The 24,530-nt window shown below is 44.0% G+C and overlaps 1 protein-coding gene and 1 long non-coding RNA gene across 2 annotated transcripts; one reads left to right on the forward strand and one right to left on the reverse strand.

The window, feature by feature from the left end:
* The first annotated feature begins 1,891 nt into the window (after positions 1-1,891).
* LOC307070418 (E3 ubiquitin-protein ligase TRIM39-like) lies at positions 1,892-4,252 on the forward strand. The gene is made up of 2 exons (XM_079728872.1): positions 1,892-1,984; positions 2,089-4,252. The coding sequence occupies exon 2, from the start codon at positions 2,091-2,093 to the stop codon at positions 3,711-3,713; it is 1,623 nt and encodes a 540-aa protein (XP_079584998.1). The 5' UTR covers positions 1,892-1,984; positions 2,089-2,090; the 3' UTR covers positions 3,714-4,252.
* A 17,021-nt stretch (positions 4,253-21,273) lies between these two features.
* LOC307070422 lies at positions 21,274-24,530 on the reverse strand. Its single transcript, XR_013811556.1, has 6 exons — positions 24,006-24,530; positions 23,285-23,348; positions 23,047-23,131; positions 22,871-22,949; positions 22,667-22,793; positions 21,274-21,898 (listed from the first exon to the last, which is right to left on the reverse strand). It is a non-coding gene; the product is annotated as an uncharacterized lncRNA (long non-coding RNA).

A 24,530-nucleotide genomic window follows, 5' to 3' on the forward strand; every position in this document is an offset into this window, starting at 1 on the left:
CCTCTTTACTTCAAAAAGTCTGGATGTTTGGGAGACGGTACACTGCCAAACAGTGGAGGACACCAACGTAGTGTCCGGTTCCCTCTTAAGTGAAATGCATCAGATGCAACCAATTAACCAATTAAGAAAACCACTTGGCGCGCGAGCTGCGGCAGGTGAGCTAATTAGTAAAACTCAACGCAGGTTCGGCGCCCTCTGGTCGCCTTGGTAACAGTGAGAGTCTAACACACAGCTCTGTGTTTGATCTTAAATGACCTCCCTCGTTTTAATTAAAGGAGTACAACTGAACTCCCACTGGGGGAGTTCCGCTGTAGTGAATCACTATGGTGACGTTGACGCTCCCGCTCGTGCGGAGTCCTCCTCCCCATAAGCCACGCCCACTGACTGCCTGGACGGCGCGAGGGGAGGGAGAGATCCCGACGCTGTTGGCACGAGAGCCGTGCACCGCGATAACTCAGAGCAGCCAGCAGCATGGGAATGAATAACTCCATCACACGTTTATATGTGTTTCACCTCCCTGATGGTGTGAATAAGTCGCCAAGTGTGTCGTTAGTCGCCTTTAGGAAATAAAGGCGCAAAGAGTCAATGATACGTGCACAACTTTTTACGATCTGTAATGTTTGATAGGCTTACCACTATAATTTTAGTAATTCTGTTTATTATGTAGGCTACTTGTTTAGTTGTATTCGTTGTTAAAGCATATTGGTAATAAACAACTCAGTCGAACCAACTGAATGTTCTCGTGTGTTCAGCCGACGATCCTTCCTGTTTCTTCAGTCTAAATCCTCTAAACTGAGCAGATATTTCTCCAGAGCTCTCTGTTGGTTATCCTAGCAGCACACCCTGGGGGGTCCTTCCAGCCCCTTGGATCCCAGCAGGTCTCTGGTGTCCTGCCCCCTGGCGTTGGCCCAGCCTTCAGTCCCTCCCGCCGGCTCTTCCTCCACTCACCGGTGGCTTGGTGGACCAGCTCAGTCCTCTGGAGACAACAGAATATTTTGAATTATGACTAATAAAGCACGTATATAATCGAATGGTTATGATGGTAACAGCGCATGGGAAATATCTATAGTTTGAAGTGAGTTGTGTGTGTGTGTGTGTGTGTGTGTGTGTGTGTGTGTGTGTGTGTGTGTGTGTGTGTGTGTGTGTGTGTGTGTGTGTGTGTGTGCGTGTGTGTCTGCGTGAGAGACCCACTTTTAGCAGCAGGGGGTGAACTAGTACTTCAAACGGGGCTGTATCTGTATCACAGACTGTATCGCTGTCTGCTGCTCTCAGCTCTGCTGCTCGTATGCTGTGCGCGTGCACATCGGGGAGAGTTCCTACAGCAGCGTAGCGCCAAAAAAACAGCTATTCTGCTAGTCTGTTTCTGTTGAAAATCGGTTTGGGGTTAGATAAAAAGTATTCGGGGAAGCCCCGGAAACCCGGAGAGATCAACACCGTTTAATCATCACGGTTACAGTCGCAAACCCCCACTAAATCCCCCCAATGTCTCTCGTTTTGCTCCGGCTCTCTTTTAACTCCAGAAAGAGGAGAAGACACATCAACGCATTTGAAGAGGCCGACACAGTGCATGAATGCAGTGCAGCCATTTACCGTGGGCGAGGAGGCAGGTGTTAGGGGAGGAGGCAGGTGTTAGGGGAGGAGCCAGGTGTTAGGGGAGGGGCCAGGTGTTAGGGGAGGAGCCAGGTGTTAGGTGAGGAGCCAGGTGTTAGGGGAGGAGCCATGTGTTAGGGGAGGAGGCAGGTGTTAGGGGAGGAGCCAGGTGTTAGGGGAGGGGCCAGGTGTTAGGGGAGGAGCCAGGTGTTAGGTGAGGAGCCAGGTGTTAGGGGAGGAGCCATGTGTTAGGGGAGGAGAGGAGAGGAAGGTATATTGAGGAAACGAAACTTAACATTTATAGAAACCAAAACAACAGACGTCGAAGCTGTTCTCCCTTTCAGGAGAAAAATAAAACGCATTTTGGAACAAAAAGTCTGACAGTAAGAACAAGGTAAGTAAAACAGCACAACTTTGAGAAAGTTAAAACCTCTCTTCCCGTTATGGAATTAGAAATCGATAATTGCTCAATACATAAACCTTGTCGTCTGTGTCTAGGAATGGCCTGTGCTAACACTTGGTGGTCTGAAGAGAACTTTTTATGTTCCATCTGTCTGGATGTGTTCAACAGTCCAGTTACCACCGCATGTGGACACAACTTCTGCAGAACCTGTATTACACCGTTCTGGGATGAACAAGTCCAGTACAAATGTCCTGTTTGCAACGAGATTTTCCATAAAAGACCTGATATACAGGTCAATACCTTCTTATCAGAGCTGGCAGCTCAGTTTAGAACAACCGTACGAGTAAAAGAGCAGCCTTGTGTTGAACCAGCAGAAGTTCCCTGTGACGTCTGTACTGGGACCCAGCAGAAGGCCGTGAAGTCCTGCCTAATGTGTTTTACCTCTTACTGCCAAACCCACCTGGAGCCACATCAGAGAGTCGCTGGCCTAAAGAAACATCGGCTGGTCGAGCCTATGGACCGTCTGGAAGACAGGATGTGTAAGAAACACGACCGACTTCTGGAGCTCTTCTGCCAGACTGAACAGGTGTGTGTGTGTCAGTTCTGCACAGAGGGTGACCACAAGTCCCATCCTGTTGTACCTCTAAAGGAGGAATATGAAGTGAAGACGGCCCAGCTGGGGAAGACGGAGACTGACGTTCAGCAAATGATCCAGGAGAGAAAACAAAAGATTAAGGAGATCAAAGACACAGTGGAACTGAGCAACAAAGACGCAGACAGAGAGATAGCCCATGGTGGGCAGGTCTTCGCTGCTCTGATAGGCTGTGTTGAAAAGGGCCAGGAGGAATTCAACCAAACGGTTCAAGAGAAACTGAAATCCACAGTGAAACGAGCTGAAGACCTCATCAAAGAGCTGGAGCAGGAAATAGAAGATCTGACCGATAGAAGCTCAGAGGTGAAGCGGCTCTCACACACTGAAGACCACCTCCAATTCCTCCAGACCTTCAGATCCCTGAAGGATCCTCCACCCACCAGGGACTGGACCACGGTGGAGGTCCGTCCTCCGTCATACATAGAGACCTTGACGAGATCCCTGGATCAGCTGGAGGAGACACTTAACATGGAGATGAAGAAGCTGCGTGATGCTGAACTGAAAATGGTCCAGCAGTATGAAGTAGATGTGACTCTGGATCCTGATACAGCTCATCCCACGCTCATCCTGTCTGAGGATGGGAAACAAGTACATTATGGAGATGAAGAGAAGGAACTCCCAGACAACCCTAAGAGATTTACAGAGTATACATTTGTTCTCACGAGGCAGAGCTTTTCCTCAGGGAGATTTTACTTTGAGGTCCAGGTTAAAGACAAGACTGCATGGTGGTTAGGAGTGGCCAGAGAGTCCATCGACAGAAAAGGTAAGACAGAGTGGACCCCTGAGACGGGTTACTGGACTCTTTACTACGAAGAGGATGGGTTGGTATTCATTGATAACCCTGATGTCCGTCTCCCTCTGAGAGCTGAGCTCCAGAAGGTGGGGGTGTTTGTTGATTATGATGAGGGTCTGGTCTCCTTCTATGATGTGGAAGCCAGAGTTCATATCTACTCTGCTACTGGCTGCACCTTTACTGAGCCTCTCTATCCAATCCTCGATCCATGGTATCATGAAGAAGGTAGAAACTCTGCCCCCCTGATCATCTCACCTGTCAATCAAACAGACTAGGACCTTTGTTTGATAATAAAACAATCAAACGACCAAAACAACTAATGTTGTTTCCTGAATTACAATAGAATTAGAATCTCTACTATTTGAGATCTCAGATGTCTGCATTAATGTCATACTGCTGTCATTTAACGAGGAGAATATCTTTAAGAATGAACCCTGCAGTTGTCTAACATAACCCTTTATAAAGGGTTATATTACACTCCATTTATGTGTGTGTTTTCCCTTTATTTCTTTTACACGTTTAAAGATATACAATTTGTTGCAGTTATGTAGAACATGTTTAGAGGATTAACATGTATAAATAATAATTCGATTTTTTTAACATTTCTATTGGTTTTAACTTCTGAATATTGAATAACAAAACAATTCAATGTTCCTACACTTTTGTTTTTAATAAAAAGAAAAGGCAAATTTTGTAATGTGTAGGCCAACATTACCTACATTGTAATGGATCATTTCAGGGGAATAGATACATTCCAGTCCAATGGTGTTCAGTATAAATACTGTTTCTGTAATAAAAAAGTGTAATACAAAAAATAAAATAGTTTATTTCTAAAACCCTTATTTTGATGATTTTGAGATTGATGGTACGTTTTAAATTATTGAAGAAATGTAAAAGTTTGTAGTTGATAAACCAGTAAATTAATCTCCAATATACAACAACCCAACATCTGTTTCCCAATTACACAAAGGTCACAGTGACTACACGTAAAGATACTCCCCATGTGTATGATACTGTGACTTTGTCTTGTCAGCTCTCTTCTCCTCTCTTCTCCTCTCCATCCTCTCTCCTCTTTCCTAAACTCTTCTCCTCTCCTCTCCCCTCTCCTCTCTGTTGGCATGTTTAGAACATAGATCTTTAGACTTTACTTTTAGTTGAAGATGTTGCAAGCGGTGGATCTAACAATGAGAGGCCAGAGGAGGTGGAGAGGAGGAGGACCATATGTGAGCAGTAAATCACATACTTTCCCTTTCACTACTTTTGATCATGCGTACTTCCGGTCCCAGACAGGAAGTAGTGGGGTCTCTGTGCCAGATGTGTGTGTGAGCCGGATATGTGTGTTGATGGGTGGGTGTGTGTATGAGTGTGTGTGTGTGTGTGTGAGTGAGTGTGTGTGCTTATGTGTGTGTGTGTGTGTGTGTGCCATGCCAGTTGTTCTCTTCTGGCGTAATGGGATTCTGTTCAGTAAATACCTGCCATTCACCGGGAACCTTTGGATTCTTTTGCTGCCCTCCACGGCTTTCATCTGAGCCTGAATGAGGGCCTCCAGTACATGTGTCTCTGACGAGCACAGCAGACAAAGCATCAGAAGAAGGCCCTGTCGCTGAGTCGGGGAACCGGCCCGTCTCACAGCAGTTGGAACGTGGAATGACCAATCGGTGCACACCAGGACGGCTGCACCCACCCACACACTACGGGGGCACCAGAGGAGCACTCTCCTTTGACAAGACCAATAGAAGAACCCGAACCCAACAACCAGGCCAGGTCGGGGTGGGGGGGGTGAGTAAGAGCCGATGCATCCGGTCATGATCCGGGGAGGGCAGAGGAAGAACAGAGCGGCACGGGAGAGCAGAAGAGGAAGCAGCGACAGAGGAGCTTGATGTGTCTGGTCAGCCATCTCTCGGTGCACGATCCGGGCGTGTCCGACCACAAGGCCATCTCAATGGAGCTACCGTTGTGTTCTTGAAGAAGGTACTTCAATTCGGGTCGCTTCTAACTCACTTTACTTGTTAAAGTATTTCGGTATGGTAACTATGAATCAAAAGGAGGGAATAGTATTTAACACGCGTGGAGAGAGATACCGCAGCGCTATCTCCCAGCCCCGGGGGGGCTTTCCCCGGGGCTCTCAACGGCTCTGCCATATGTCTCTGAACTCATCAGACTCCCACTCCCCGTTTGTATCAAGTAGGCGGGGCCTATGTGAAGTAGGCGTGGCCTATGTGAGGTAGGCGTGGCCTATGTGCCGTATTGGCTCCTCACCTGTCTAAAGGTGCTGCCATCTGTGGCTGGAGTAGTCATTGCAGCTTATATGTCGGTCCTGCTCCCCTTGTGGCTATGTATAGTAATTACAGATTATATGTTCGATCCTGCGTCCTTGTGGCTATGTGGAGGTAATGCAGCTTGTGTGTTCGATCTTGCTTCCTTGTGGCTATGTGGGGGCAGCTTATGTGCTTAAAATACGTAACACTACCCACCCTGTCCCCCCTCAATAAGCCCATCGGACAAATCAGTTTCAGGCACCTTAAAAACATCAACCCAGTCAGCATGACTACAGCCCCTACCCCCCATTTCAGTCACTGAATCTGTGGATCTCTACAATTCATCCCTCTGCACCCTCCTGGAGCGCCATGCCCCAGCCAAGCCCAGAACCGTCACCTTCACATGCTCAGCCCCCTGGTACACCAGGGAGCTACGACTGCTGGAGACAACGGGGACTGGCTGTCCACAAACTAGCCTAGCGGGAACATCCGACGGCCTGCAGCAAGTCCCTCAGTGACACGCGGTCCCGGTTCTACCCCCACATAATCAACCACAGCCCTGGTAACTCCAAGCAGCTTTTCTCAACCGTAAATCATCTCCTCAAACCTCAGACCCCCCCCCCCCCCCCCCCCCCCCCACACTCAGACAACACGCAGCAGCGGTGCAACAGCTTCATCTCCTTCAAAACGAAAGTAGACAACATCCGCTCCCTTCTGTGCTGCCCTCAGTTCGGGACTCCTCATTTTACTTTGTCTTCACATTTTTAGCATCCATTTTCCATATTTACCATATATAGTTTACTTTGAAAACCAATGTGTTTCAGTAACTGTGTAAATACAAAAAAAAAGGGGAATTCCTTCATCCAAACAGTCCTTTTTCCGTTCATCACTTTAGTGGTCAGAACTGCATTATTTAGCTCACACTGCCATCTATTGGCTCAGACATGTGACAGCATATAACTAAGAAATTAAAGGTAACAGAATCTTGGACAGGACAAAAGAAAAATCGTGGCTATTTGGATTTTGCCAAACGGTGGATCAAGCCTTGCTTACCACACGCGTATTATTTGTTAACTGAGTAATTACAACGTTGTTTTCTCAACCCTACATCGACAAACATGGGGAGGCCCAGAAGTGTAAGGGCGGCCCCTTCTGGCAGCTATAGGTATGTTCAGTTTTCAGAAGGAAGACGAAAATCGTGTCAAAAGTGGTATCAAAATAGGTTTTATTTTACATTTGACAACATTGTCCAACTGCATGAAAACATTTTGCATATAAACCTTTAAAAACAAGGAGACAATGTTTCCATTTAGCAAATTGTACAAAAGAATCATTCACAAAAAAAACGTATTAAGTAAATCATGAACTCATTTGCATCGTAATATTAACCAAATCACCAAAGCACAAGGACAGTCTTAACGGCAATGTCTCCAATGTTCAGGCTTGTCAGTAGTCTTACTAGGCCACCACTTGAGTCAATATTCCACTAGTTTGTGCAAACCAGGCGACTCCTTGTGAAGTGGTTCCCCATTATTGTCGCTCTCTCCAGGTGGACTGGATATGTTAAGGCTTGAAATCTAAATGTTTTGAGGCTATTTATGTCCAACATGAAAGGCAAAGCGCTGAACATTTTGGAGAATAATGACACTAGTAGGCAGAATGTAAACCACCTCCAAATCGCTAAACGTTTTGCCACGTAGCCTATATAATATCCTACTTTGGCAAGTAAACCACATTTTAACATCTTGCATAAATTAAATATATATATATGATGGTGATATAAACTCTGCCCCCCTGATCATCTCACCTGTCAATCAAACAGACTAGGACCTTTGTTTGACAATAAAATAATCAAACGACCAAAACAACTAATGTTGTTTCCTGAATTAGAATAGAATTAGAATCTCTACTATTTGAGATCTCAGATATCTGCATTAATGTCATACTGCTGTCATTTAACGAGGAGAATATCTTTAACAATTAACCCTGCAGTTGTGTAATATAACCCTTTATAAAGGGTTATATTACACTCCATTTATGTGTGTGATTTCCCTTTATTTCTTTTACACGTTTAAAGATATACAATTTGTTGCAGTTATGTAGAACATGTTTAGAGGATTAACATGTATAAATAATAATTCGATTTTTTTTAAACATTTCTATTGGTTTTAACTTCTGAATATTGAATAACAAAACAATTCAATGTGATTTTAATAAAAAGAAAAGGCAAATTTTAGGCCTACATTACATTGCCTACATTGTAATGGATCATTTCAGGGGAATAGATACATTCCAGTCCAATGGTGTTCAGTATAAATACTGTTTCTGTAATAAAAAAGTGTAATACAAAAAATAAAATAGTTTATTTCTAAAACCCTTATTATGATGATTTTCGAGATTGATGGAACGTTTTAAATCATTGAAGAAATGTAAAAGTTTGTCGTTGATGACCCAGTAAATTAATCTCCAATATACAACAACCCAACATGTGTTACACAATTACACAAAGGTCATGTGTTACACAAAGGTGACAGTGACTGCATGTAAAAATTCTCCCCATGTGTGTGAGTACCGTGACTTTGTCTGGTCAGCTCACCTCTCTCCATCCTCTCCTCTCTCCTCTTCTCTCCATCGTCTCCTCTCCTCTCTCTTATCTCTGCTCTCTTCTCTAGCTCATCTTGTGTTCATTATTGTCGTACATTACGCATTAAGTGTGTTCACATGTCAAAAGTCACTCCATTTAGATTGGTGGATCTAAAATAGATGTTGTACAACTGAACTCCCACTGGGCGAGTTCCGCTGTAGTGAATCACTATGGTGACGTTGACCCTCCCGCTCGTGCGGAGTCCTCCTCCCCATAAGCCACGCCCACTGACTGCCTGGACGGCGCGAGGGGAGGGAGAGATCCCGACGCTGTTGGCACGAGGGCCGTGGACCGCGGTACCTGCTCTGAGTAGCCAGCAGCATGGGAATGAATAACCCAATAACGTGTCGTTAGTCGCCTTTTAGAAATAAAGGCGCAAAGAGAGTCATGATACGTGGCCAACTGTTAATGATCTGTAATGATTTTTACTACTATTGTAGCTCCCTCCAGTTAACAGTCACGGACACAAGGCGTTCTTGTTTACGGGCATTTATTAGCTGAGTCATCCTCGATGCCATCAAACATGCCGTGAGAACTAAATAAAGGCGTAGAAATCATACAAGAGTTACATAAATAAGAATATTATCACAGAGAACAACTTATAATTACAATTGTAAGGAAGTGAAACAGGCAACACTGAGGCAACTTCTCTCCTGTGTCTCTCGGTGAACTAACAAATGTAAAGACGTTACCACTTATCTCCACGAGCGGCAATTGGCTCGGCATGCGCTGCAAGCTCCGATGCTGGTACTACAGCATGAACCTCTGCACCCCAGAACAATAGTTCCGCTATACATTACATGAACAGGTAAGCTTGTAAACATATTTCAAAATAAAGTAAATGCAGATAAATATATGATATATTTAAATGTGGAGTCATTCTTATTAAAACTATTCTTTCATGAAACTTAAAATTATTCTAATGAACCAAAATCATGCAACTGTTTCTGCTGGAAGCTACAACTATTATTTTAGTTATTTTGTTCATTTTGTACTTGTAAGTGACTTTTTTCAGTTATATTTGTTGTTAAAGCTTATTGGTTATAAACAACTCAGTCTAACCTACTGAATGTTCTCTCTCTGTTTCTCTCACAGTATCTCTGAATTGAAAATCCAATTCTACTGGCAGAAATACTGATATTAAGGAATTTTCCAGACAAAAGTAGTAAAATTGTAAGGCGAAAAAAATAAAAACTAGAACGAAAATTTACTTTGATTGTTGCTGTGTGGGAGATTTAACTATTGCATGTTTTGTTTCCAAAATGTTCATGAATAACATATAATATACCACATAATTTATCTTTTTTTTTTTTTAAATCGCACCTTATCCACCTGAAAACACGTATTAACAGTAGGCAGCCTGAGCCGATATAAGAGAAAGCTTTGGGACTGGGCAACCTGGATGGTGGTAGTCCAGAGCTATATATATATATATATATATATATATACACTATATAGATGTATAGATATATACTGTGTGTATACATATATATAAAATAAATGATTGTGATGTGTTTGATTGGCTAATTTTATTTGATGCCTCAAATGGTGACTTAAATAGGCCTATTTCCTTTACAGTCAATTCTGGATTCAGGGTCTGCGTTCAGGGTCTTATCGACCAGGTAAACACGTGTCCTGCCATCCTCTGAGTTCCAGGAAACGCACCAAGTTCCAGGTGGTTAATATTTAGCTCAGACCTCGTTCACTCAATACATTCATGATCCAAAATCTGACAGCAGCTGACCTCAGATCTGGTGAACTGGGCCTTCATTTCTTTCACTTCATATGTTTCGACCAATCCTGTTGCTGGAGGCAGAGTTATTTGCAGACAAACTAGACCAGCACATGAACATTTTAAAATGTAAGTACACACACATTCCTGCATCATTAATTAAGGTGTATGACAGCTCCCTCTGCTGGACAGTTTGGACAACAGTCTCACACCAAACTACATTTTCCGTTTGAACCAAAGTAGCTATAGTACATTGATGTGAGACCGGGGGCCTCTACGAATTCTCTTTTTTGCATAGGAAATTCCCTTTCCTATGGAGATGACCCGGAAGGGCTTGGAGGAAAGGTGGTTCGAATTCTAAGAATGCTTAGGAAACCCTGCTTTAGCATCCTGAGCTTCCTTTGCGAAAGGAAAGGAGGCAGTGGTATCCCATAAACCTTTACAGCGGCAATATTTAAAGAAACATGCCGACAAAGTTTACCGACTCTACGCGAAGACGCACGAGAGACGCGGTAAAGCAGAAGAATAGAAGAGAAGAAAATAAAATTGATAATAATGGATACCAATCCAGAAACATAATTTGAATATAAATGAATTCATTTGTTGCTGGTTAGTAAGAACATAAAATACACCATAAGAAAAGAAAATGCCAACTTCACATTTAAGAAAGACTACTAGGGGCAGTTAATTTCAACATCTACATAAGTTTAGCCTCTTTTTTTTCCCCCACATGTGAATTGGAATTCAAGTGGCCTAAAATATTCCCGTTGGCCATGTCCGACCTAAGTGATTCTCACTGTTGGCGATAACCTGATTGAAATCAATCAAGAACGCATGTGTAGCTCCCAAGTAGTTCACACGAGGCCAGAGGTCTTTGTTAGAAAACGGGGTTTTATTTCCAGGTCGAACCAACCCGTGAGAACTGGGTTTAGAGAGAAAAATAAATGAAAATAAATACAAATTCACAATATGCAAATGTCCGTTTTTACAGCAGCACAACAGGTGTTACATTACACCAAAAAACACTTCACACACACCTCACATACAGCCCGCAGCTCAATATTAACTTGCACATTTACAAACTTAACTTACATAAACATATTCACAACTTTACATAGTATGCAAATCACTATCACGCACAACCATGCAATTGAAAGCAACACAATAAAAACGTTCACATTCTTCTTAGATATAAATAAATGATAAACATACCTCGTCCACTGCTTACTACTTGAGGGAATCTTATCTTATTGCTTGTCCTTTATAGTTTTTTCTTCTTCTTATGTGCTTTTACTTTTAACTTTAATTTATAGCTTATTGATTGTGCTGCTTCTTTCGCGCTGTTTGGCTAGGTACGTTGCTTAAAGGTGTCGTGTAGGAAACATATGACGGCGGCAATTAGTTCCGCCCCAGTGCCATTATAACCAGTAGGAACCAAAAACGGGAGGTTAACCAACTAAACAAACTGCCAATGTGCGGCAGTTACACTCCCACCAATCACCTGTGATTACTTAAACATCTTAAGGACATATACTGCATATAAAACATCAAATAAAGTAAATTTGGTCACTAATAAACAGAGTAGGCTTAATACCCTGTGGTCTTCAGTCTGCTTCCAACAGTGTGACTGTTTTATGAATGGGTCTCTCGAGGTGAACCGGCTTGGAGGTGCGCCTTCCCATTACATCCAGAGTTGAGTCGCCGATGAACAGCTTGAGCTTCCTTACCCTCTCATCCTTCCCGGGATAGACTTCGATAATCTTAGCTAACTTCCACTGGTTTCTCGGCGTCAGCTCATCCTTTAGTAGAACGATGTCATCAACCTTCGCGTTTCTGCAGTCTTTGACCCACTTCTGTCTGTGCTGGAGATTTAAGAGGTACTCCTTCTTCCATCGTGACCAGAAGTTGTTGGCTAGGAGTTGAACCCGACGCCATCTCTTGCGGATGTAAATATCTTCCTTAACGAACTTTCCAGGAGGAGGGGATATAATCGTAGACTTCATGGTCAGTATGTGGTTCGGTGTCAAAGGCTCGGGACTAGATGAATCATTCAGGTTATCAGTAGTCAGAGGTCGACTATTCACGATCGCCATGACTTCGTATAAGAATGTTCGTAGAGAGGAACAGTCAAGTTGTTTGGCTGACTGTTCTAGAATAGACGTCAAAACACTCCTGATGGTGCGGATTTGTCTTTCCCAGACACCACCCATGTGACTTGAAGCTGGGGTGTTCATGATGAACTCACATCCCAGTTCCTTGAGCTCCTCTTGATCCATCTCTCTCAATGCCTCATCAAACTCACGCCTTGCACCAGCGAAGTTTGTCCCTCTATCACATCTTATCTGCCGTACCATTCCCCGAATAGCGATGAAGGAGCGCAGAGCGTTAATGAAGGCATCGGTGGTCATGCTATCAAGCATCTCTATGTGTACTGCTCTAGAACACATGCAGGTAAGTAATAGCCCGTAACGCTTTAGCTCTTTCCTTCCTTCTTTGATGTGGAATGGTCCAAAGCAGTCCATCCCGCAGTAAGTGAACGGAGGAGTAGTGTCCATCCTATCTTCCGGGAGGTCTGCCATCTTTTGTTGTTCAGTGCCTCTTCTGAACTTCCTGCACTTGTAAATATGGGATGACACTGTCTTGCTGCATCCAAGGATCCATATGCCATTTGAGCGGAGCTCGTTCATAGTCATTCCTCGGCCCTGATGGTGCACTCTCTCGTGATAGTGCTTGACCAACAATGCTGACACATGACTGTCCTTTGTAAGAACTGCTGGATGCTTCACATGTGGATGTAGGGCAGCATGAGTTAAGCGGCCTCCCACTCTGATGATTCCTTTGTTATCCAGGAATGGACTTAGCTTGTTCAACTTGGACTTGCAACCTATCTCCTTGTGATGCTGGAGGCACTGGACTTCTTGAGATAGGGTTGCATGGTGAACCATCTTGATTATGGTCATCTCTGCTTCTCTTCTTTCCTCTAGACTGCTGGCTTCACAGGACTTCGGCTTGAGACCTTTGACCTCCTTTGCACGGCGCTGGAGCCTGGCAATAGCTTTTACCACTCTTAACCAGTCTGAGAACTTGTGTAGGCGATCTAAAAGCGACCTCACCTCCTTTGCCTGAGTATCATGAACCTGGGCCTTCTTGAGCTCTGGGTCACTAATTGAGATATCTCCCACCTTTACGTCTCCACTTGGTAGCTCTTTCTGCCACAGAAAGGCTGGGCCTGTGAACCAGTTAGAGGCTACAAGCTGTTCTGCCGTGAGACCTCTTGAGGCGTGATCTGCTGGGTTCTCCTCAGTAGTCACATACCTCCACTGCGCTGACTCTGTGCTTCGCTTGATGCGTTCTACACGGTTTGCTACGAACACATGAAATCTTCTGGCTTCATTACTGATGTATCCAAGTACAACCATAGAATCAGTCCAAAATACTTCTTGTAGGCATTCTACTTTGAGCTCTTTCTTGAGCAGGTCACTGATGCGGACAGCTACCACTGCTGCTGACAGCTCTAGTCTTGGTATGGTCGTGACCTTAGAAGGGGTGACTCTTGACTTTCCCATGACTAAGGTACAGTGGACTTCACCTGATGTACTGACCGCTCTGAGGTATGAGCACTCTCCGTAGCCTGACACACTGGCGTCCGAAAAATGGTGGAGCTCATAGTGCTGAACGTTGCAGCTTGGTGGAGTGTAGCATCTCTGGATCTTCACACCAGCCAGGTTTTTCAGGTCTTTGAGCCACTATTCCCACAAGGGTCGAAGGTCATCAGGCAAGGGGTCATCCCAACTGAGCTTGTCACGACACATCTGCTGCAGTATCTGCTTTCCAACCAGGATGAAGGGTGCCACGAACCCAAGCGGGTCATATACTGAGGCAACCGTGGACAAGACTCCTCTTCGGGTAAATGGATTTTCTTTGACAAGCACTCTGAACTGGAACTGGTCAGAAGACACGCACCACTGAACACCGAGTGCTCTATCCATGTGTTGCTCTCCGAGTGCCATGTCCAAGTCCTTGGCAACTTTAGCACATTCCTCTTTAGGGATTGTGGCTAGGACTTCCTTGCTGGTAGAGATGAACTTATGCAGCCGGAGTTTGCCTGTGCTACATAGTTCTCTTGCCTCTTTCACTAGTTGGATCGCTTGCCTTTCAGATGTTACACTTGCCAACCCATCATCATCAGATATCCATTCTCCCACCTTAGGAAACGTAGGTAATCTTGATCTTCTGCATTCACGTGGAACTGGTGAAACATGCGCTCAATATCGCACATGATTGCCACAGGACCTCGACGAAACCGACAGAGGACTCCGATCAAGGTGTTTGTCAACTCTGGGCCTGTCAGGAGATGATCATTCAGGCATGTCTCTTTAAATCTTGCAGAGCAGTCAAAGACGACTCGAATTTTCCCAGGCTTTTGCGGATGAAACATCCCGTGGTGGGGAATGTACCATGCTGGGGCTTTGCTGATATCTTCTTGTGGGACCTTTTCTGCATCTCCACGGGTTATGGTCTCGTCCATGAAGGTCTTGTAGTCTTGGTAATACTGCTTGTTTCTCTTCAGCTTCCTTTCTAGGCATCTGAGACGGTGGATAGCACATATCTTGTTATCTGGTAAGTTAGGTCTGTCTTTCTTGAATGGCAGTGGCATTTCGTAATGACCATCCTCCTTGAGCCTGATGCCTTTTTCCATCCTTGACAGGAATCTGAGGTCTTCTTGAGATATGTTGCCGTCCTCTGAAGCTTTTTCCACAAAGTCAGATTCCAGCACCTTGATGACAGCTGAAGGCGAGACAACTTCCTGGATTTGTGTTCTACAGACGTAGTGCACTTCGCTTGTGAGGTTTGAAAAGGATGGATTACCTGGTATCACTTGCTTAACGATGACCTGGTGACTCACTCCAATCGCGTCTCCATAGTCGAGTGATAGGTTGCCGTAGCCAACTACACTCCAGCCCAAGTCAGTTCTCAGTGCAAAGGGCTGATTGTCTTCCCCAGAAACCACTTGTCTTGGGACGAGTGCTTGAGTACAGTTGTAGCCAATTAGCAAGCCTACGTCGCAGCTTTGGTGCGGAGCTATCTCATCTGCGATGTGTTCGAGATGTGGCCATGCTTTCGCCGTCTCTGGTGTGGGAATATGATCTCTGTTTGCAGGTATGAAATCTCTTGTATAGGTCATTGGCAGGGGAATTATCTTGTCCGAATGCATTCCTCTTACTTGCAGACCAGTCAGTTTCCTACAGGACACAACAGTGTTTCTTGAAGCCATTGTTGAGAGTTTTAGCTGAACTGGTTCGTTCTTCGCATGTAGAGCCTTTGCAGTGTCGTCCAGGAGAAAGGTTGTGTCACTCTGTGTATCAAGAAGTGCATACACAAGAACTTCACGATCAGGCTCACTTGAGGCCCACACCCACACTGGGATGATGGTGGATGTATGAGTGCCTTTGACATGCTGGAGGACTCTATTGGATGTTGCTTCAAGTGAGGTTCTTGTTGCCCTATCCTGTGACCGTTCAATTTTGCGTCCATTTGACATGTCTCTTGCTGCATCAGGCATTGTTGACCTCCTTCCTTCCTTGCGTGCGATTATCATGGAGGCAAGTCGGGTGTTTTTTCTCACACGTTTTGCAGATCATTCTGTTTTCGCAGTCCTTTGAGCGGTGGCCAGACTTCAGACAGCCAAAGCACAACTTATTTTCTTGCACAAACTTGACCCGGTCAGAGACAGTTTCATCTTTGAATTTATAACACTGGTGAAGACTGTGCCCTGTCCTTTCACAGAACACACAGCTTGTGGCGGCAGCCTTTTCGTCTGAATTTGTCGCCAATACCTTTGCTCCAGGACCTCTGTTCCTTGGATCCTTGCTCTTCTCACATTCAACTGGTTTTAGAGCGTGGAGGGATGATATCGGGTTGCAAGCGATTTTTGCTTCACGTGTAACGAACATGACAAACTGACTGAAGCTTGGGTACCTGCGACTATGTTCTTCCTCTTCCATAACCTTCCTATTCCATCTTGAGCTCAGCCAGTCTGGAAGTTTAGCAAGCATTTTCTGATTTTCATTGCAGTCATTGAGTATCTCAAGACCCTCAATCTGAGACATGGCGGCTTCACAGCCACGGAGGAAGTCAGCAAGTTCTCGGAGTTCTGAGCTTCCTTTGGAGCTTATCTTGGGCCATGAATCAAGCTTGTCTCTGTAGGCTTTCGCTATGAGGAATGGATTGCCATATCTCTCTTCTAAGATGGTCCACGCTGCGCAATAGGCGGACTCTGTGCCTAGAAGGAAATTACTCTCTATGGCCCTTTTTGCAACTCCACCCACATACCTTCGCAAGTAATAGATCTTCTCGTCACCTGGTATGTTTTTCCGGTCAATAAGTGTCTTAAATGAAACCTTCCAGTCGTTGAATCTGAGTGGATCGCCGTTGAACATTGATGGTTCAGGTATGGGAAGACGACTCGCGCTGATGGAGTCTGCAAACACTTTCACGAGGGCTGCAGTGGTATCTTCTTTGTTCAGAAGTGGCATAGCTTGTGGTTGAGGGTGATGCTTTGACAGGTTACGTTCCTGTTTGACCTCCTTCCTTTCCTCCTTCAAGGGGACATGCTGATGGAGCAGTGCTTCCACTTCTTCATCTGAGCCTTCATTCTGCTCATATACTTGCAGTCGGGCCTTGGCAGCCTTTAGATTCTTTAATGTATCCATTCGCTCTATTTGCCTGCGTTTGGCCTCTAGAACCCTCTTCCTTTCTGATTCTTCGGCTTCAAGAACCCTCTTCCTCTCTGATTCTTCAGCTTCAAGTTTTTCAAGTTCTTCGATATGTCGTTCCTTTTCGAGCAGAACTTGAAATTCGGCTTCATTGGCAGCAGCTTCGGCAGCGGCGTATTGCCTGTGTGAAGAAGACTGACTTGAACGTCTGGATGTGAATTTTGAGCTGCTTCGAGAGCTTTGGGCAGAGAACTTGGAGGACTTGGTGTGTTGACTTAATGCTTATATTATCTGAGACTACAGACTTGCTCACAGATCCTGTTTCTTCAACACCTTGTTCATCATCCACTTGACATTCACCCCTTTCAGTTTTTAGATAACCTCTTGCAGTTTTGATTATCTTCTTTGTTACTGCTTCACAGGTGTCTACTCTGCGACGTGTGTCTTGGTCTGGAATTTTGATGTGTCTTAGCTCTTCATAAACATCATTTAGATTATTTGAGGCATTGCTGACCTTGGTAATGTGTTCATGCAGCAGGTTGTTTGAGCATTGACCACTCAGCGTACCTTTGGCGTCCTTAATGATAGTCTTCCACTTCTCGTAGCTCACGCTGAAACGGTGTGCAACCTTTCTTACTTGCTCATCGTGCAGTTCTTGGCCCTTCTCCGTCAATTTACGAACTCTTTGGCCTCTTTGTGGCTCTTGTGAGGTAGTGGGGTTATCAGCTTCAGTGCCTTCGGTCGTTTGTGGTTGTGCTTCTGTGCAGTGCTGCTTCATGTCATCATCACTGACACGTTCTTCGTCACTCTCAGGGGCTAGCTCAAACTCTGACATTTTACTTGGGTTACTTTAGTTTGGTTTAAATCCAAAATTATCTTTAGCTTAGTAATTAACTCAGTAGTAAAGTTGGGTTCAGGGTAGCTTACAATATTTTTTAGGTATTTGTTTACAGCTGTATTTAACTTAAATCACAATAAACACAAAGATATTGCCTCTTTCAAAAGGTAAGCTACAGACATATTAAACACTTGCTAAGTAACAGCAATACACTTTTAAATTCACAGTAATACAGTTGTCTCTTAATTTAGTGTCATTGGTTTAACAGAAATTTTACAGTGTAACCACCAATATACACAATCTCAATAACACAATGTGAGTATCAATGCGCTTCAAATAATCAAATAAAAGGTCGGTAAACATCAACTTGTTATATGAAAATGAAAATAAAGTTTCAGTCTCTTGTGCACTTAAAGTCAATGGTTTAAATAAACTGTACTGAAAAATGCACAAATGATCTCAGTCTCTCTGTGCAAAACACCTAAGTCTTTTATTTGCAGCCATGTTCACGCCGTCCTGGTGGTAAAGGATACACACGCGGCATGGAGATGGCCGCTGCTGTCTGGTTGCGTCTTCCTCGGCTACTCATGCAGAGCAGTCGAGTTCCCACTGTAGCTCCCAAGTAGTTCACACGAGGCCAGAGGTCTTTGTTAGAAAACGGGGTTTTATTTCCAGGTCGAACCAACCCGTGAGAACTGGGTTTAGAGAGAAAAATAAATGAAAATAAATACAAATTCACAATATGCAAATGTCCGTTTTTACAGCAGCACAACAGGTGTTACATTACACCAAAAAACACTTCACACACACCTCACATACAGCCCGCAGCTCAATATTAACTTGCACATTTACAAACTTAACTTACATAAACATATTCACAACTTTACATAGTATGCAAATCACTATCACGCACAACCATGCAATTGAAAGCAACACAATAAAATCGTTCACATTCTTCTTAGATATAAATAAATGATAAACATACCTCGTCCACTGCTTACTACTTGAGGGAATCTTATCTTATTGCTTGTCCTTTATAGTTTTTTCTTCTTCTTCTTATGTTCTTTTACTTTTAACTTTAATTTATAGCTTATTGATTGTGCTGCTTCTTTCGCGCTGTTTGGCTAGGTACGTCGCTTAAAGGTGTCGTGTAGGAAACATATGACGGCGGCAATTAGTTCCGCCCCAGTGCCATTATAACCAGTAGGAACCAAAAACCGGAGGTTAACCAACTAAACAAACTGCCAATGTGCGGCAGTTACAGCATGGATCAAAAAGCGCTTGTTTTAGTCAATCTACGGAAAACTGTAGTTTAGCACTAGATACGCCAGAGTTCGGCAATACCCCCCGTCGCGCAATGACGTTGGTTAGGAAGAGAGGAGTCTAATTCATTTTAAACAGTGCCGTCTTTAACTATGTTCGAAAGGAAGCATCTTTTCATCTCTCCTTGACCCAATGACGTTTTCCACAAAGGTTAAGGAAAGGAGGCATAAAGGTTAGGAGATTTGACTATTCGTTGAGTCAGTGGTTTGAACGAGTTGTAGTAGCAGAGAATGGCCTGAGGGGGCAGTATGTACATTGTTAAATTCATGAATTTAGTAGTAATCAGTGTTGGGCAAGTTACTTTAAATTAGTAACCTAGTTACAGTTACTAGTTACTTCTTTCAAAAGTAACTCAGTTACTTTAAGTTACTCGTAACTTTCAAGGTAACTAGTTACTAGGGAAAGTAACTTTTTTTTCCTAAATTATCTTATTTGTATCTTATGTGTTGCCTCCCTAACTGGATAGCTAGGGAGGCTGCCAGTCCTCTGGCTTGCTTACATGTAAGTCCTATCCTACCACAAGCGCAATGCGCCACTAGTGACCTGAACGTGCCATAGCAGTGTAGTAGTGTGAGTGCAAATGAATGAAATATTTCAATTGTTTCCAACTGTTTCCAACCCTCTACAAATGCACACACATTATTTTGGGGTTGATGTTGCATAGTGTTCGACAAAACTGTAAAATTTGATCATTGTACCCAGTATCACTACGATGAAGCAGTTGATCAACAAAACACAACATACAGTATGTTTTGAAACTTTTGATAGGCATATTTATCGTAGCCATTGAAACAGATACAAAGTATAGTTTTGGCAGTACAAAAATTAAACTGTGCCTCAGACCATTTACCAACTGTAGGAATCAATAGTGCAAAACTGATACAATAGATGTTTTCAATGTAAACACAGTGAGGTTTATCCGTTCTTTGTAAGTTAACCTTAACTCAAAACAGCTAAACTCCACATACTGGAGACCTCATCATCAATAATGATGGGCAAACTTAAAAGTATTTTCAGCCTCACAAAGAAACTAAATAAATAAAAAGTACTTTCAGCCTCACAAACATAGTTAATGTTTAACAAAAATAATATTTCCTCCACTCTGGCCGTTTAGATAAATAAAACAACTGATGAAATCAATAGTGGTGGATAAAGTGCTTTAGTAGTCTATGTCTATATCAGTCTTTGTCCATACATCTCCGTCATTTGTTTAGCTGTGTCTGGGTTATAGACTGTGCAACAGGCTTTGTAAAATGAAGCTTTTGTTGTTTGGCTGGAGCGGCTTCTCCTTTAGCGTCGGCGGAGCTGACGTTATCAGCAGCATCACCTGTCTATTTCAACTAGCTTGGTAGATGCCTGTTGTTTCTGAAGATGTTTCATCAGATTAGAATTGCTAGTTTTTGATGTGGCTAGAGTTTTCGAACCTCCACAAAGATGACAGGTCACCAAAATATTCCTTATGTCTTTTACTGTCAGAAAGGAAAAATAGTGTGCATATTTCCATGAGAGAAATACAACACCTGGACCGTCGTCGACTGCCGCCAGTTTTAATTCATTTACTTGCGCATCGCTGCGTCACGTGACTTACGTCCGCTTCACGTCCACCACGGAAACTGTAGTTCTGGGTTATGCAAGTAACGAGCCTGTTTAAATCGCAGTAACGATAACGCGTTACTGATTTTGACAAAGTAATTAGTTACAGTGCTCGTTACCACAAAAGTAACGTAGTTACTGTAACGCGTTACTTAATAACGCGTTAGTCCCAATACTGGTAGTAATATAAAAAAAGTTGTATATTTTTACAAAATGCATTGCGTGAACATTGCTGAATAACATTTGTCATGTATATTAAATGTATTGGAGGAGTTTAGCTTGCCATTAACCAAGTTAAAGGACAATTAAATAAATCGCACCAAACATGCAGAAGACAATGTAGTATTTTAATATATAAACAACACTTGACAGAAGTTGAATACATGTTTTTGTCAAGGAAAGCAGAGGAAAACATTTTCCTAAATGTCGTTTCAAAATGTCCCCACCATTCAGAAAGCAAGTGAAGAGGTTTGTATAAAACCAGTCCTCCCTGACCAGCTCTGTCCCTGACTCTAAACCCTGACCCTCAACCCTAACGCTGAACCCTCTGAGGGCAGGAAGACGCTCCTTCAGAGTAAAGGTTCAAGAAGTCACTCCTTCAGAGTAAAGGTTCGAACCACGGAGAAGGAAGAAGAAGGGGAAGGAGTAGAGAGTAGTGAAGTAGTAAGGTTAGTGACAGACGTGAGGGAAAGGCGTGTGGAAGCACACAGGTACATGTGGGGCCGAGAAGATCACTCCCACTGGAGGTCATTGATCCATCAGCCTCAGACCGCTGAGCTCAGCAGGTCTCCTGGAGGACGAGGCTCAGATGAACTGAGGAGACGGGACCAGCAGGATGGCAGGATCAGGTGGGGTTTAGCTCAGGTGTGTCTACCCCTGACCAAACAGGATCAGGTGAGGTTCAGCTCAGGTGAGTCTGCCCGGACCATACAGGATCAGGTGAGGTTCAGCTCAGGTGTGTCTGCCCCTGACCAAACAGGATCAGGTGAGGTGAGGCTCAGGTGTGTCTGCCCCTGACCAAACAGGATCAGGTGAGGTGAGGCTCAGGTGTGTCTGCTCGGACCAAACAAGGATTAGGTTCAATATTCAAAAGCAATGCAAATGCAACATTATCTGAACCAAAGAGACGTCATTAAGGAGCAGGCAGGCATTAGGGCGCCTTGCTCAAGGACGCATCACTGTATTCTGAGGACTTGAACCCGGCACCATTGGTCTGAGAGTAGGACCCCCAACCCCCTACCTAATCCACTATGTCCAGATAATGCAAATTTACGAGGAATCCTTGATGGTCCCGGTCGTCCTCAGGATTTGCCTTCCAGATGTACGGCTTCTCCGTCAGTCCTCCAGATTCCTGGTCTGGTTACAAACGTAATTTCTCTAATGTAAGGTAACAAACACAGTAGCAGTTTGTCTCTAACGTAAGGTAACAAACACAGTGGTAGTTTGTCTCTAATGTAAGGTCACAAAGTGTGGCAACCCGGCCCGGGCCAATTAAGGACATGCAGAGCACCTGAGGAACAGGTGGAGAAGCAAGGCTTAAATAGCCTGCTTCTCCACTCATTCAGGGCTCTCCCAGCCATGTGGCTCCTGTACGGAGAGACCGGTCCTCGTGGGTGACGACATTCCACCCACGGGGGATAGGACCGTCGATTCCTCCCAGGTTTTTTTCGTTGTTGTCTTATTTTCAGTATGAGACTTTGTTTGAGTTTGGATTAAACATGCCCTTTTGGCTTTTGAAAAAAAAAAAAAAAAAAGTTGTGTCCTGTTTGGGGAGCAGGTTGTTCGCTCACCGTGCCGGGTTACCACAAAACACAGTGGTAGTTTGTCTCTAATGTAAGGTAACAAACAAACAGTAGTAGTTTGTCTCTAATGTAAGGTAACAAACACAGTAGTAGTTTGTCGCTAATGTAAGGTCACAAACACAGTGGTAGTTTGTCTCTAATGTAAGGTCACAAACACAGGAGTAGTTTGTCTCTAATGTAAGGTCACAAACAGTGGTAGTTGGGCTCTATTGGAGTGTAACAAAGTAGCAGCTGTAGTTTGTCTGGTAACCAACCACAGTAGTATGCCGTAACTTGTACTGGACAAACTAATCCTGCGTTACAACAAGTCCACTCTGTTTACTTCATGCAAACTGAGGAGAATCCTTGTTGGTAGAGTGATGTCGTCCTCCAGAGTCCTGGCTCCTCCATCAGCTCTCCTCAGCCAGAGTCCTGGTCTGGAACAAACAGCGCAAGTCTGGCCCCAACGTCTGGTGGTAACAAACATGTAATTCGTCTTTTTTTTTAAGCCCTTTATTTCCACTTTGTTAGGTTAATAGAAACTTACAATCCTTGTTGGTAGAGTGATGGTCATCCTCCAGATTCACGCCTCCCCTATCAGCTCGCCTCCGCTCCAGAAACACGTTCTAGTAAGAAAAGCGGTAGCGGTAGTTGGTTAGCGCATGTCAGAGTAACAGCAGTATTTTGCCCTTTTCAAGTCAACCATGTTAAGTATATACAAACTTATGAGGAATCCTTGTTGGTCGATTCCTAGTCGTCCTCCAGCGTCTCACCTCCTCCATCAGCTCTCCTCAGACAGAGTCCTGGTCTGGAACAAACAGCGCAAGTCTTGCTTCAACATGTGGTAAAACAGATGTAGTTGTCTGGTATGTATGGTACAAACGCCGGTAGTTTGTGGTAGCAGTATTCTACAAGAAGTGGCAGTGAGTGTGATGATCACTTCAGAGTCAGGTCTATCTACCCCACGACAGACATCCTCCACCAGGCAGGGCCTCCATCAGCGCCTTCAGCCATGGATTCCTGGTCTGGTTACAAACACAGTTGGTCTCAGCAGTAAATCACCTGGGGACGCAACACACCCCACCTCCTGCATCTGAGGTTCACTTTGACGAATTTAAACAGATTCAAACACTTCAATTAGACAACGTCTACAGATTGACGTGTTCAGCAATTCATCCACTACGGTCGTATCAGCACTAGTAAGAATAATGGCTCATATGACTCCTACATAACCCCCGTATGAATAAACTCAAATCACAGCTTGGCACAGATTTATAGTCATAAGACGATCAAAACCAGACCTAAACTACAGATGATTTTAGTGTTTCAGATGAGCATGGTGATGGTTATCCTCTGGTCCGGTGCTGCAGGCCCCTAGTCTCCAGCCTCAGTCTCCGGTCCATCCTGGCACCACAAGCCGCTGGTCGCCAGCCTCTCAGCCACAGCAGCAGGTTTATATCAGCATTTGCCCAACAATAAACTTATTTGACTCATCCGAAACCGAGTTACACAATTAATTTAACTATTATTTTATAACTCAAGGCTAGAAAAGACAGAGAGACCAGACATGAGCTTCCCGTTTTTGGAATGAAGACAGAGCAGTCCACAAGTTTAAATAAGTGGTTCAGCCCATGCATTGAAACTGACCTGAGAAGACTCTACTCACACACCAGAGCACTGACCTGTTCTGGAGGACTTCTGACAGGAGGTGGAGGTCTGGCTCTGGGTGAGGAGACGGAGGTCTGGCTCTGGGTGAGGAGGTCTGGCTCTGGGTGAGGAGGCAGACACCTTGGGACAAGCTACATGTTACCTTTATAACCTTGTACAGTTCTACAGTTTCTTCTACTGTAACATGTGCGAAAGACGGCCATTATTTTAGCTTTGATATTATTCAGTTGGTAACTCAGCACCAAAGTCGTTGTTTAGCGTCATTCCATTGGTTAGAGTTTAACTTCTGTGGCAATTAATGACATCAGATATTTAGAACGCACAAAAGCTGAAGTACCAAAGAACACTAAGCAGTATCGATATTAAATCAAATATACTCAGCCATATTCAGGTGCTGGGTTCCGTTGAAGAAATGCCAAATTGTCTTCCACCGTGAAATGATTTTCAGCCTTCACTGATGGTCAGAAATGGGCCCGCAAGTAGAACGCTATTTTGTACGCAGCGATAGTCCCGTCAACGTGGTTAAAAGTACGGCGCAA

The sequence above is a fragment of the Pollachius pollachius genome (genome assembly GCF_949987615.1).
Source record: "Pollachius pollachius genome assembly, chromosome: 2".
In the NCBI taxonomy this organism is placed as follows: domain Eukaryota; kingdom Metazoa; phylum Chordata; class Actinopteri; order Gadiformes; family Gadidae; genus Pollachius; species Pollachius pollachius.

Coding starts and splice junctions, on each gene's coding strand:
- LOC307070418 (XM_079728872.1), top strand. CDS start 2,091: ATGGCCTGTGCTAACACTTGGTGGTCTGAAGAGAACTTTTTATGTTCC.